This window comes from Cervus elaphus, chromosome 3, assembly GCF_910594005.1.
Source record: "Cervus elaphus chromosome 3, mCerEla1.1, whole genome shotgun sequence".
Taxonomy (NCBI): domain Eukaryota; kingdom Metazoa; phylum Chordata; class Mammalia; order Artiodactyla; family Cervidae; genus Cervus; species Cervus elaphus.
Window position 1 is genome coordinate 15,502,156 of NC_057817.1, and position 15,478 is coordinate 15,517,633.

The 15,478-nt window shown below is 34.4% G+C and overlaps 1 protein-coding gene across 1 annotated transcript in view; it reads left to right on the top strand.

Moving 5' to 3' along the window:
- Positions 1-1,212: 1,212 nt before the first annotated feature.
- The window catches only part of LRRIQ1 (leucine rich repeats and IQ motif containing 1), a 189,013-nt gene continuing 174,747 nt past the window's right edge, over positions 1,213-15,478 (top strand). The window contains exons 1-6 of the mRNA XM_043880603.1: positions 1,213-1,356; positions 2,904-3,015; positions 6,585-6,676; positions 7,854-7,971; positions 8,728-8,951; positions 13,066-13,140. Coding sequence (XP_043736538.1) covers positions 1,213-1,356; positions 2,904-3,015; positions 6,585-6,676; positions 7,854-7,971; positions 8,728-8,951; positions 13,066-13,140 — 765 coding nt within the window. The remainder of the gene's footprint in view (positions 1,357-2,903; positions 3,016-6,584; positions 6,677-7,853; positions 7,972-8,727; positions 8,952-13,065; positions 13,141-15,478) is intronic.

Genomic DNA, 15,478 nt, shown 5'->3' on the forward strand with positions numbered 1-15,478 from the left:
TGAGTAAAATTGGAAAATAAAAACTTATTAGTACAGCATTGTTCAAACTTTCTTTTTACTTAGACCCACATTAAAACAAAAATTTGCATTGCATTTCATGTACATGTGCACACATATACATGTACTTATAATTGAAGCGAAGTTTTTTAAACAATTTTTACTTTTAGTTTATATAGTACACTTATAGTTTCTTTTCTGACCTACCATAGCTTTTCCTATCCTATCCCATCATTTAATCTAGATGACCAAAAACAGCTAAATTAATTTCTTAATCCATGAATGGATTACCATCTGCAGTTTGAAGTCTACTGGTTGTTCGGAAAAATTGCTGGGCAGATAATGAGCTTGCCTAAATTTGGATACCTTTGGATTGTGGGAAAAGCACTGACTTTGGATTCAGAGTCTCTGAATTAGGATCCTACTCCCATTACTTTTTAGCAGAATGCTATGGGGAATTAACTAACCTCTTCCAGCCTTAGGTTTCTCATCTATACAATGACTGTAATGACCTTTAATCTGTGAAGTTAGTCCAGAGATTATCAAGCACACAAGTGTCTACTAGTGCCTGGCTTGTCACAGGTACTTAATATACATGGAAGCTAATGACAGTAGTTAACAATGATGATGTGAAGATATTCTGCAATATACTGCTTGACCCATATCCATTACAAGCCTAAAGATTTAAGTGAAATGAATGTTCAATTTATACATCATATATTATTCATTATTTCATTGTTGTGGCTATCTGGTAGAATTGGCAACTCTGATTTAATGAGTGCAAACTCGCCGAATGTGTCCCCATATATAGACCTAGGATGTTCTAAGTATTTTTATCTCTGAATACTTAAGCTGTTCACAGTTATTTTGCCATTAATTATTACCATGAAAATGAGTTTTAGTGTGACGTTTCTTGATGAAGGTAAGCCAAACCCGTTCCACATAACTTTTCCTTTAGCAAATTTAAAGACAATTATCATTAGATTTGATCATTTTGTAGTTAAACACTAAAGAAATAATGGATGAAAATAGGGAGAAAGCAATTATCTTTGATATATAGTATAGGCATAATAAGGTGTGATAAAACTTTGTTAAACTAAAGCATTTTTACATAGAACATGTTGGATTGGTGTGGCATATTAAAGAACCTATAGTTTTTACTAGCATTTAGCCTCTTCAGTTTTCTCTAAATGGTTCTATGTTTTATTATGAAGGATGATGGAAGGCAATGATGATGATGATATAAAGCTCAGAGAAGAAATAGAGGCTGAATTGGATAAAATCAGCATTTCTTCCTTGGAAAAATATGATTTTGATAGTGATTCAAAATCAGAAACCCAGAGTGATAACAGTGATCCAGTAAGTTTTGTGTTGTACTTTTGAGACTTTCAACTGAAGGAAGCTCTGTTAGGAGAAATACTACTTTTCTCAGTGTGTTTTGTATACTCCTCTCAATTTTTTCCCCTTAGGGTGACCTTTAAACAATGCATATTAGTAGATATTTACATATAAAAACTATATTGAGAAATTACCTATAATTTCATGTGTGTACATGTGCATTTTTTCACAAAATTGAGATTTTACTATTCATATAATTATGCATGTGTATATATACATATATGTTGTTGTTTAGCTATAAGTCATGTCCAACTATTTTGTGATGCCATGGACTGCAGACTGTTCTGTCCATGGGATTTCCCAGGCAAGAATACTGGAGTGGGTTGCCTTTTCCCTCTCCAGGGGATCTTCCCAATCCAGGGATTGAACCCATGTCTCCTGCATTGGCAGGTGGATTCTTTACCGCCCAGCTAAGGGAAAGTGGAAGTGAAAGTCACACAGTCGTGTCAGACTTTTTGTGACTCCATGGACTAGACAGTCCATGAAATTCTCCAGGCCAGAGTACTGGAGTGGGTAGCCATTCCCTTCTCCAGGGGATCTTTGCAACCCAGGGATCGAACCCGGGTCTTTTGCACTCCAAGCAGATTCTCTACCAGCTGAGCCTGGGAAGACACACATATGTATTAGTATCCTGCTTTTTTTACTTAATCATGAGTATATTGTTATATGTTTAGATATGCATAAAAATCAAAATGTATGTGAAATCTTTCGACCAAAGAAATAGTTACATTTTTTTGAAAACAAATGTATATTCATTTGTGTATTTCCTCCAGTGTTTATATACCTAGAAAATTTATTCATGGATTCATTCTTTTATATCAAAATTCTTAATTCAATGGAAACTTATTTTCAGCTATATTATAAAAAGTAAGTCTAATTAAAATTTCCTTGCAATATTTAGCAAATATGCCTGGTGTCATTTGTGGAATAATCTACCTTTTCTCAATTGACTTGTCATATCTGCTGTATATACTTAGTTGTTATATACCTATCTATCCAGGGTTATCTATTCTTTTCCATTATTCTGTTAATTTTTGCCCTATTCTGGTTTTATATTTTTAAATATAAAATGGGCCAAATTCCTTCAGTAGCTTTGCTGCATCATATCTTTTCAACTAAGCTTTTTTCCCCCAAGAAAACACATTTGTCAAGTTTCTTGAAATAATTATACTTTGATTTTTAATTAGGATTGCAATAACTTACATAATACTTCAGGAAAAAATAATGTTTTATTGTGTCTTTTTATCCGTAGCTAACTTAAGTAAGACTGAAATTCTGAAATTATTCATTTGAGGATGAGTTCCAACAGAATCGTGGATGCAATTTATAGCCATCTGAACATGAAAAGCAAATTTTAACCAAATGTGTTTGTTTGGACTATGCTTTTTATATGAAGTTCTTTTACCTGATTCACCCATTTTAGTCAAAATTTTGGCATTTTAGAACAAATTTTGATGCGTAGTTTTAGTAAATAATTTTACAGTTCCTTTTATTCTTCACATTTTTAGGATTCGGATGAGCTTCCTGAGTCTGTTCTTCACTGTATTAACATCATAAAGAATAAGAGTAAAACTGCTGAAGAGCTCATTCTTCAGGACTTGGAGGATACTGATGTTTTAAGTAAGTACAGTTTTCATCTGCTTGGTAGATAAGTTTTCTGTAAGTATGAATAATTTATAATTTAGAAAATTAAACTGCTTGAAGTTATTTATTCTCATATACAGGTGTGTGCATTTATCTCTAATAAAATCTCTATATTATATTGGTCTGTTCAAGTTAGTTCACACGTCTGTTTTAATTACTACCTTCCTTATATCTCCAATAAATACTAGTCACTAATAATTTGTTTTACTAGTCCTAATTAAAGCCAGACATTCTGTTACTTTATGTCAAAGGAACCCAAGTGTGGGACTGTTTTAGAATTATCAGTTTATATGTATTTTTGGAGAAAAATATAATTTATATAAAAGCCTCACAACCTTTATTGCCTCAACTGAGCAAATTTACATCTTGCAATTATTGTAAGAATAATAGAATGAACAAAGATTTAACTAGAAGTGTAATCCTAGCTTAGATTATAATGAAAAATGGCAACAATTAAAATGTTCAAATGTGTCTAACAATATACTCTTTTAAAAAAATGAAGGACAATTTTAATAACATAAGTTTTATGGTATACTGTAAAAGTTATTATGAAATTCAGTGTCATTTATGCTTATATTGGTGTAAATTATGTGGATATTCACAGATGTTTATACCAAAAATATTAGTGTGTGAGAGGATCTGTTGTAGCCATTGAGGATACAGCAGAGAACAAAACAGGCAAAGATCTTGCTCTGTTATCCTAATGTTCCCATGTTGAGAGACAGATAATAAGTAAACACATAATATTTCAATAATGATCATTCTGTGAAGGGAGGATTTCAAGATAAGGGGATTAAAAAAAAAGATAAGGGGGTAGAGATTGAATTTTGCTATTTTAGATATGTGAAGTCAGGGGAGGCATCTCTGAGGAAGTGGTATTTAAGTAGTGACTGAAATGAGATTAAGCCACATGGGATGTACTGGTGAAGAAGTGAGTCACGTAGCTGTCTAGAGAGCTGGTGTTCCAGAAGGAGGGAATTGCAAAGGCCATGCTCACTCAGTGGGCTTAATGTGTTCAGAGAATAGTCAGCCTTTGTGGTTACAGTCAGGCAAAGAATGAGTCAGATGTGCAGGGCTCTTATAAATCCAAAGTGTGGACGTTGGACTCTGCTCTGAGTATATTCAGGTTTTTCAGAAGGGAGTGACAGTGTGACGTATTTTGAGGCAGTCATTCTGGGAGCTGTGCAGTGAAGATGCCTTGAGGTGGCAAGAGTCTAAAGCCTATTACAGTAGCATGGTTAGAGATGGTAGCAGTTTAAACACAAATGGTGAAAAATGGTCATATTCTAGGAAACATTTTTAAGTGGGAAGAACCAAAAATATTTATTGATGGATTGATGTGAAAGGAAAAGAGGAAACTGGCTCTGAGATTTTTGTTCCGAGTACCTGTGTGAAAGAATATGTAAAGACTTCTTCAATGCGGACCCTTTAGATTTTAGCAGTGATCATTGTCAAGTTATCGTGGATTGTAGGAGTTTGCTTATTTATGTTTACTAAGGTTTTTAAAATGAAAATTTATTTTAAATATATTGGCAAGTATAGAGCTTGATTATGTAAAAATCAACAGAAATATAAAAAAATTAGTTTCATGAAAGATTATAGGAACTAAAGTCATAGCAGTGTTTTAGAAAGTTATAAGGTCTCATGTGTATAGCTCTAACAAATAGGTTTGATAGTCTCAATGAATAGACTAATTTTCCAAGAAAATTCAAATTATCAAAACTGCTTGAAAAATCAGAAAACATGCTTAAATCAGCAATTTGGCAAGAAGATAGAAAGAGATTTCTTCTCAAATGTAGTAGGAACTAGGGATAATTTTGTAATTGAATTGTTCCAATTATCAAGGAGCAGAAAATCTGCAGATTATATTTCATTTATTAAAAACTGCACATTTTAGATACAAAACGGTGCAAGCATAGCATACACATACATAAGAGAAGCTAGAGGCTAATTTTATTTGTAAATATGGATGTATTGATGAAGGCTGTCAGTTGTATGCAAAAACTATTTTAGCTACTTTAAGCAGTAAGGTTTGGGGGGTGTTTGTGTAAAACAGTGTGTTGTTATCTTTGTATAGTTCTACAGGTTCACTGGGCTTTTTGCCAGGTAGTTCTTGCTTGGATTTCTTACACATTTACAATCAGATGTTTAGGGTCACAGTCATCTGAAGTCTTTACTGGACTGGAATTCTAAGATGGCTCACCGACATGGCTTGCAATTGATGCAGTTTGTTGGCTGGGAATTCATTTGGGGCCATCAGCTGGAGGAGGCACCTACATGTGGTCTCTCTCTGTAGCTTGCATGGCACTGGATTTTGAGAAAGAGTATGTCATGAATAAATTGTTAAGAGACTAAGGTGGTACCTTGTAAAGCTTCATATGACATTCTCCAAAGTCATGCAACATCTTTACTACATCCTGATGGTTACACAGGGTCAGCACAGATTCTGTGCCGGAGGGGACAACACAGGGTATGCATACCAGGAAGTGTAGAAGTAACATCTTTGGAGGCTATTAATAGTTATTACAATAAATCACAGAATTCTTAATAGAACTGAAAAGATCAGATTCTATGTTGAATAGCTAAAGTGTAGGGAAAAATACACACATGTGCACTGTGGAACTGTGCTGTAGCAAGAGCTGCTGATAAAATGAAGAAATTCAGAGATATTAATCCTCTTCTATACACTCCTATCTCCAACCCAAAGCTCCCTCTATCATAGTCTGAGCCAGAAAAATGAAAGTATCTCTCTCTGCCTTTCTTCACACGTAATATTTTTATGAAAATAAAGACTTGCCACAGATATATCAATTGGCAGAATCTAAATCATCCTCAGAAACATACCTTCAAAGGAATCTGGAGAATGTTGTTTTTTGCTTTTCAGCTTCTCACATAGGAAAACATGCTAGAGAGACTGAATGGGTGTTGAAAAAGAAAATCTGTAATACTGGTCAAAATACTTGTGAATGGTCAGTTAATTCGCAGAATGGTCATCTGTAAAAAATACTTTACAACCAAGGAATAAAACAAGCTAATTGAACAAGAAAAAGAAACATAACTACCTCTCCACAGATGATAAAAAGACACTAAAATTCAGCAAAACCTCACAAAATTGGGAATGAAAGTTTCTTTCATGGACATGTTAGTCATTATAATGTTTTAAATTAAGACTTTTATTAAAGCATTTTCAGTATCTTGTGCAAGATTATGTTGTTTATGGCAGATAGACTTGAACCTTTGTTGATTTCTAGTCAAGGTGTTATTGTGATCTTAAACACAGCATTATTCTATATACATGAAAAGTGAACTTCAGTTCTAGAATATGAAAGGTGATAAGAATGCTCTAAAAATCTGTTGCTTTTATTTTTGAATAAAGATTACAGATTTCCTTTGTTCTTGGTTCTTCAGTATTTTTCTATTGCTTTGTTCAAGACTATTCAATGATAAGGAATTTAAGATTAAAGGATGATAAAATAGTTTGGGATTTTAACATGTTGTGTCTTGCTTTAATATTTAAAAATGTTATCACTTTTTTCTCTTTATAGGCTGTGGTTATGGAGGAGTTTCTAATAATCATATGCATTTAAGGACAGAATTACCAACTGAATGTAAAGGAAATCCGGAACAGTTAATAAAGGTATATGTTGTCTGAAAGTGCTCAATATTATAGTTAGAAATTTTCCTTTTCATCTCACATAGGATTTAAAGTTCACTGTCTTAAAAATTAAATTTTTAAGCAAATAATTTTTGGTTTTATTTTCTCTTCTGACATAGAATATAAAACAATGCGAATTACAGTCTTTAAAATATTAGAAATGGTGACTTGAACCAGCAGTACTTGGAAATATAATGTAAATAAGATCAGCATAACTATATTGGATGGTATTTTTTACCTAAAAAATCCAAGGAAACAGTGACGTATACTCTAATATTGTTACCTTGCTTAAGAATGTAGTATGATTCAGTGGAGTTTTTAAATACCCTGTAGAAGCTTTAAATGTAGAATGTCTTCTTTTTTTTTTTTAAGGTAAAATAAAAACATCTGTAAAGAAGTGAGAGTAAAGGAAAGCCTAGAATTTGGGGGTAAAACTCCTGGAAATGTATTTCAGAGAAGGTCTCTTCCACTGACTCAGCATCTTGTTCATTTTTATTACTCATTTTACATAACTCTAATTTTACCTAACTGTATTCTTGCTCTTTATGAGGTTGGCAGAATTTGAAAGTTACTTGTGTGTAAGTTTCTTACTCTATTTTTTTGGTAACACTCAGTCCTGATACATTAATTTTGAATTATATGGCTACTTCATTGAGATAGATATCCTGTACCTTTCAAGCTGGAGTGTGGTGGAAGTCTAATTATGGAAAAGTATGAATCAAAATTATAACTTGTATATATTTCAAGGTAAATTAGAAAAAAATCTGTTTTTAAAACATATTGAATATATTAGCAATTTGTGTATATGTGCAATTGCGGAAGAAAAAAAAAAACAGGTATTAGGAGGAAAGCACATATTAATAGAAACATTTGGATATGAGTGTCAAGCAGGTTAATTCTGAATATTGTAAGTAAATATTAGAAAGTTATTAGAATTCTGAAATACATAAGGAGGGTAGAATACAATTTGCTTCCCTGGGAAAAGCATTTTTCTCCACCATAAAAGAATAATTTTCAATGTGCTGTAGAATTGTATTTGAAAGCAATTTGAAGCAAATAATTTTCTAGATATGTGTGTGTAAATACTTAATGTTTTATTGAAATGACAACTTTACTCTGCTTTTTTCTTTAATCATTGGTACTTTCTTTAACCTCTTAGATGTTATCAGAAATAGAAAAAGAAGAATTTCTAAGAAATAAAACTCGTTGTGGCAGTCCCGATTTGGTTCTGGAGCCTGACCTTTGTGATTTGCCGGTGGATGAACATGTTTTGCAAGGTGGATGAACATGTTTTGCTTGATGATACTTTTGATTATTTTATTGTGATTCACTTTAATTATCTAAAAACCTTAAACAGTTTTCTTTTGCCATTTAGAAGAAAATAATCATGGTATTTGAAAAATGCTGTACACTTACTATGGTTATTTAATTACATGTTTCATAGTTTTTTTTTTATGACTCCTAAATTAACTTTATTGTGGCTCAGCTAGTAAAGAATCCGTCTGCGATGCGGGAGACCTGGGTTCAATCCCTGGGTTGGGAAGATCCCCTGGAGAAGGGAAAGGCTACCCACTCCAGTATTCTGGCCTAGAGAATTCCATGGACTGTATAGTCCATGGGGTCACAAAGAGTCCGACATGACTGAGCGACTTTCACTTTCAATTTAACTTTATGTAAGTATATTTGAAAATTTTCCACATGTAGAGCTGACTGCAATAGATGTACCCAGACCTGCATTTTTTAAGTGTCTCTTAGCTATGTTGCATATACATCTCTTAACTACACACATGAATGCATGCATGTGCACACACACACAGATACACACGCATAGTTTTCTGGGATAGTTTGACAAGTTATATGATTTCTTTATTGACTGCAATGGAGTTTACATGTATTTTGCACATTAGCACATTGTCGCTTTCACTTTAGGTAATATATTGACATTATTTCTTTATTTTGAAATTGCTTTTAAATTTTATATTGGATCAGCTTTGACTGGTTTGATTTAAATTCTTTTCTCTTCATGAATACAGATGATGCTGATATAAATTTTGGATACTATGAAGTGGAAGAAAGATGTCGGCAGTCCTTTGAGGCTTGGCAAGACAAACAGAAAGAACTAGAAGACCAAGAGAAAGAAACTCTCAAAGTTCAGAGGGATAGAGAAGAAAAGCAGTTTCAAGAAGAAGAAGAAAAAAGACACTGTTGGATGAAACAATTTGAAGTTGAAAAGAAGAAATTAGAGAATATTCAGAAGGTAAGTTTTCTTATTTTTATTTTTGTTTTTCATACATTTTTTTGAATCAATAACTCCTTCTGAACAGTACTGATGTTTTGGATTATGGTGTGGCTCGAGCTCCATTCTATGGGTTTTAATTAGCCCTAATAATCAAAGCAGTTCACTGGGGATTAACAGTATTAATATGGACCCCTTGCTTATTTTCCGTGAAATTCGTTGTAATTTCAGGTACTGCTTTGGATTTTGAGATCCCCCAGAGTCTATAAAGTTTCAAAGACTGTCCTAAAAAAGCTTACATTTACAACATAAATTGTTGCTTTTCTATGCCCTTCTAATCATAGAAAAAGGCAACAGAATTTTCTCCATCACAGAATGTCCTTACTGTGTAGTCTTATATCTAGCAATTATGTAAAACATATTTGGTTACAGTGGTTCAGGCATGCAGGTCATAGTTGTGCTGCATTCCCATAAATGAGCTAATTTCTGGGACTAGAACATTTTTGGTATAAGGGAGTTTTGTGTTTTCCTTTCTGTTTTCTCCCAGCTGCTCCTCAGGTGGTCCACATCCTCAGGCCATGGCAGTGGCATCTTGAGAAACTGGTGGATTTCTGGGACTCACCTGTGGACCATCAGGATCCTTAGACTGTATGGATAACAGGCAGGACTTACAATCCGTTTTGCATTACTAAAGTTAACTTACGTATTACTCCCAACTTACTAGTTTTGAGTCTTCTGTTAGCATGTTGTCACGTAGGCAGTTCAGGGTATCCTAGCCTCCCATGCTGAGTACATTGCATTTCTGAATTATGTAGAAAGTAAATACATTAAAAACAATGATAATATTGCAGAACCAGCTTGTCCATGACTTTTACTAATATTTAAGCTACAAATCTTTAGCTTCGTTTTAGTCCATATTTTCCTTTCCACAGACTAGATTAGTTATTTTCAAAAGTCAGAAGCTTTTTTTTTTTTTCCCATTCCTGAATAGAAATTAATATAATGTAGATTATTGGAGTAGTGTTTCCTAGCTTGTGGTAAAATGTATCACTGATATTGATTGTTAGTGATATTTTCTTAAAAACGGCTGATTTTTAAATTCTTTTTTCATTGCCATTTTTATTTTGTTTTGTAACAATTTACTGACTACTTCAAGGGCAAAACTTTCAGCTATATGCTTGATGTTACAAAAGAAATCTAACTCCAGGGCCTTACCCTTAAAGAATTATAACTTAGTTTTTGAAAGCAATTTGTACTTAATCATAAATTTATGATTTAAAAATATACATGACATTAGTAGATTTAATGAGTTTCTAAATGTGTGCTTCATTTTACCTTGGAGCTTCAAAGTTTTCCACTGGGACCATTCCATAATTTTATAATGATGGCTTCTAAATAGGTAATTTATATATTCAGTAATTCTCACCTGTGTTTTTGTTAGCTTCTTCCATTTTCTAAAACTGCTGTTATAAATTTCTTTCCTTAAGAGTTCTACCCGGCTCCTTCTTCCTTGTTATTAGTAAATGATCACATTTTTGCATCAATTACGAACTTCTTTTTCTTTCTAATCCCACATCTAGTTAGCGTTAATCTTTGTGGTCACCTTTTTAGCTTTATTTTTTGCCCTTGTTCTTATCTCAGTAAGAGAGGCTTTTTCTACCAAAGGCCAGCTTTTCATTCTTTGCTCTATTACTCTCACTTTTTTCATATATGTTAAAATAGTCATGCAACTTTCTCCTTTCTTATTGCTTATACTCATGTTCAGTTTTCTCCTGTCCTGGAAACAAAAGAAAACAGAAAACTCATGAGATCACTGTTGTTTAAATATCTTTCTTTAGCTGCTCTTTAGCTTTACTTATCATAGATAGGCTTCTTAAGAAGTAATTATTTGTGCTCAATCCATTTCCTCATCTTTCATTCAAACCTAAACCTTCTAGGTGTCTTCTACGTCCATCCCAGTGAATTAAACTGCTTTTGACAAAAAAAAAAAAAAGTTGGCTTCTAAACTGACTTTGACAAAAATACAATGACTTCTAGAACCACACTCACACATCCTAGTGAAGTCACTAGTAGTGTCCAGCTCTTTGCGACCACGTGGACTGTAGCCTATCAGGGCTCCTCCATCCATGGGATTTTCCAGGCAAGAGTACTGGAGTGGGTTGCCATTTCCTTCTCCAAAGGATCTTCCCAACCCAGGGATTAAACCCAGGTCTCCTGCATTGCAGGGAGATGCTCTACTGTCTGAGCGACCAGTCAGTATTTATTTTTGCCTCTTTTCCTTTTTGTGCCAGTAAAAACCAGTTGACCATTTCATTTCCCCTTTACTTCTGTGGGACCATACTACCTTGATTGTCGTCTTACATGTTTGGCCATTTTTCCTTGGTATCTGTTTTTAGGTTAATTTTTTTCTCCTTCTCCCTGAATGGGTCCTACCCCGGATTCCATCTTTTGTTCTTTCTTTTCTTATTCCATGTACTTTCTCTCTTGATAGTCTCAAACACAGCAATGGCTGTTCAGAACCAAATCTATAGTTATAAAAATAAAGTGAACTACGTAACTATCCCATACTCAGAACTTAATGGATCTAAAACTGAATACATTGTCTTTCTGAGTCGTGCTCCGCCTCTGGTATTCGTGAGTCGTTATTTTGATGAGCTATGCTCTCATCATAGACTAAGCTAAAAAGCTGAGTACCATTTTTGACTCTTCTCTCTCTTTTATGATCCTATCCTTCTAATAGTTACATTATCCACTGTCTCATCCGTATGTCTACTACTGCCCCATCGTTCAGGATGTCCTAGTGTGTAGCTTGGAATATCTGCTGTATCTCTAATTGACCTTCCTACTTTTGCTCTTGTGTTCTGGAAACTCATGCATGGTAGTGCAGTCAGAAGGATCATTATTTTCCAAAAAATGTTATTTCCATGCTTAAATGCCATCAAAATTTCCCACAGCTCGTATGAGATAGTTTCCAAAGAACGTTCCCCACTTCCTCTGATTCAGTCAGTTGGCAGTTGGTGGCAGTTTCACATTTGCATTGTGTTTGCATCTCTTCTGACTCCTGTGACCGCATCTGTAGAAGGCCCTCACTGATTCTCTCATGGATTTCTGTAATACCTACTTCACTGATCTCCTTACTGTTTCCTTGCCTTACTCTCTTATTAAATGCGGTGGTTTAGTTGCTAAGTCATGTCCAACTCTTGTGTCGCCGTAGACTATAGCCTGCCAGGCTCCTCTGTCCATGGGATCATCCAGGCAAGAGTACTGGAGTGAGTTGCCATTTCCTTCTCCAGGGGATCTTCCCTCCCACGGATCAAACCAAGGTCTCCTGCATTGCAGGCATATTCTTTACTGACAGCTATCAAATGTAAACTTATAACTTTCCTAAAACTGAGTTGTAATCATTTTCCTAGTTCAAAAACTTTTTAATAAATGCCTCAAATGTTTATATAATCTCTTAAAAGCCGAGTCATTTCAAAAACATCTTTTGTATGAAACTTTGATAATCCTCTAATTATTACAACTCTTCCTACTGTAATCCTTATAGTTCTTATCTTGTGATTAACTTATTTTGCTAAATTTGGGATAATGTGTGAACATATGATAGCATTTTAGAATTACTAAAGGTAAAGTTTTTGAGGAAGGGGATTATATTTTACTGATCTTTGTTTATTTTTCAGAGCCTTAACAAAATAGATGCTAATAATGAGTTAATGAAAGAAAACAATTACCCTCTGAGATGATTTTTTATGTGAATTAAATGAAATAGTATGGAGAGGAAAAAAACCCTGTAATGCAAAACCCATCTTAACATACATTATCATTTGTAATTTTTGTATTATCCAGAAGTATTTCTAGCTAGTGCATCTTATTATGTGATTAAATATACTCAAATTAATAAGACAGCTTTCCAAGATTACAGATATCTTCATGTGCTAATGGGAAACCTAGGTATCATTTTATGATATTTTAAGTTTGGGATTAAAGTTGTTATTCCAGTGCTAATAACTGGGGGCCATTGGGTGAGTTTTTATCTTTAACCATTGTTTACTAATATATGTTGTAACAGTCATACAGAATAAACATAATATTTTTGATATTTGAATATCATATTTCAATATTATCATATGTTCAGCAAGAACAGGACAAGATGAATGATGAACTTCATAAAGAGGAGAAAATATGGAAGGAGAGATTTCAACAGCACGCAGTATGTATGTATTGTTTGTAAGCAGCAGAGTAGTCATTCTCCATTTGAAATAAATTACTATGCTTGGAGTGAGTATTTTAAAATAGTATTGCCTAGTTGGTATAGTATTTAATTTACTCAAGTTTTACCAATACTTAGTCACTAGAAACTCTCCTTGAAATGAAATATCCTGACAAGGAAGCTAAACTGGTTCAATTAGTGAGCATGTCTGTGTTAAACTGTAAATGTAAAATTTCTTCCAAGGTTTGAGGAAACATACTATTACGTTTGAGGAAACATACTATTATTTCATTATGATTGAGGATTGTTATGAAAGGTTACTACATTTCTTTAATGCAACTAACTGAATGTATTAAGTATCCCTTTAGGTTTAGGATGACACGTTTATTAAATTTTAACTAATTTACACTGCAGTTTTTATATAAGATTATTTTAAGTAATTGCAAGTAAAAAATAGACAAAAATATTTCATTTCTTAGTATTTTTCCAAGTCTTTTTGAAGTTTATATAAACACATTCCTGAAAAAGTAAGCATATCCTCTCCATCTCTAAATAAAAAAGTTGGTTAGGCATGTGAAGACAGAGATTCAATATGAATGACAAGAAAAAAAAAGACAATAGTGAGTCACAGGTAATCCAAATGTTGGAGTTAGGAGAGCCATTAAATTCCCATAATTATACAGTAGCAAAATAAACAGGAGATAGGAAAAGAAAATTAGAATCTTTAATGTAATACCAAGTATATATTCTTCCCCTGGAGGAGGGCTTGGCAGCTCTCTCCAGTATTCTTTTCTGGAGAATTCCACGGACCAAGGAGCCTGGCGGGCTACAGTCTGCTGCTGCTGCTGCTAAGTTGCTTCAGTCGTGTCTGACTCTGTGGGACCCCAAAGACGGCAGCCCACCAGGCTCCCCCGTCCATGGGATTCTCCAGGCAAGAACACTGGAGTGGGTTGCCATGTCCTTCTCCAATGCATGAAAGTAAAAAGTGAAAGTGAAGTCGCTCAGTCGTGTCCTACTCTTCACGACCCCATGGACAGCAGCCTTTCAGGCTCCATCCATGGGATTTTCCAGGCAAGAGGACTGGAGTGGGCTGCCATTGCCTTCTCCGGGGCTACAGTCTACAGGGTCATAAAGGGTTGGACATGACGGAAGCAACTTAGCACAACACAGCAGCACTATATATTCTAGAGTTGAATAGTTCAGTGTAAAAAAGTAAAATTTCAGTGGATAAATTTAACATTAGATTTGGCAAAACAGGTGAGAACATTATTGACGCTAAAGGGAAGTCAATAAGAAATGCCCAAATGTAAGTGCAGAGAGGACAAAAATGGGAAAAACAGAAAAGAGAACAAGAAATATGTGATACATAATGAAAATATTAAAATATTATAAAATATCATTAATAGTAATTTGGAAGGCAAGGAGAGAATGGGGCAGAACCTGTGGGTAAAGAGATAATAGTTGGAAAGGTTTCAGATTGTTTTAGAAAATTCAACTCGAACATTTAAGGATGAGTAAAGATCCCCAAGTTGAATCAATCCAAAGAAAATCACACCTGGGGATTGAATAGTATAGCTATTACAATTCAAGATAAGGAGGGAAAATCTTAAAATCAGCCAAGGAAAAAGCTCATTACCCAAAAAGGAGCAACAGTAAATGGACAGCTGATGTTCGTCCTTACATGACATGACGGAAAGACGACAGAATAAAAAACGTAAGTGCTAGGTGGTAAGGGTTTATTTGATCATTGTCGTTGTACAGTCAGTGGCTCAGTCATGTCCAACTCTTTGCGATCCCCTGGACTTCAGCACGCAAGACTTCCCTCTCCTTTGCTATCTCTCTGAGCTTGCTCAAACTCATGTCCATTGGGTCGATGATGCCATCTGACCATCTCATCCTCTGTCGTCCCCTTTTCCTCCTGCCCTCAATCTTTCCCAGCATCACGGTCTTTTCCAGTGAGTCGGCTCTTCATGTCAGGTGGCCAAAGTCTTGGAGCTTCAGCTTCAATATCAGTCCTTATTTAGGGTTGATTTCCTTTGGGATGGACTGGATTGATCTCCTTGCTCTCTTTGATTAGTGTTCTTTGAATCCTGTCTTTCTCTGCTTTCTGGACTTAGTTTTCCTTTCTTGGAGTATACAGCTAAACACTTGTCAAAAGTTTACTTTTGGACAGGAAATTTTCTGTGTTTGCACAATTGAAAATGTTTTTATTTTGCTTTTAAAACTGAATGATTAGTTTTCTTGGATGCAGAATGGAGGTTTATTACAATTTAGTTTTAGCGATTTAAAGATGTAACTCCATTGCATGTTTATTTTTGCACATGCTATCTCTGGGCTT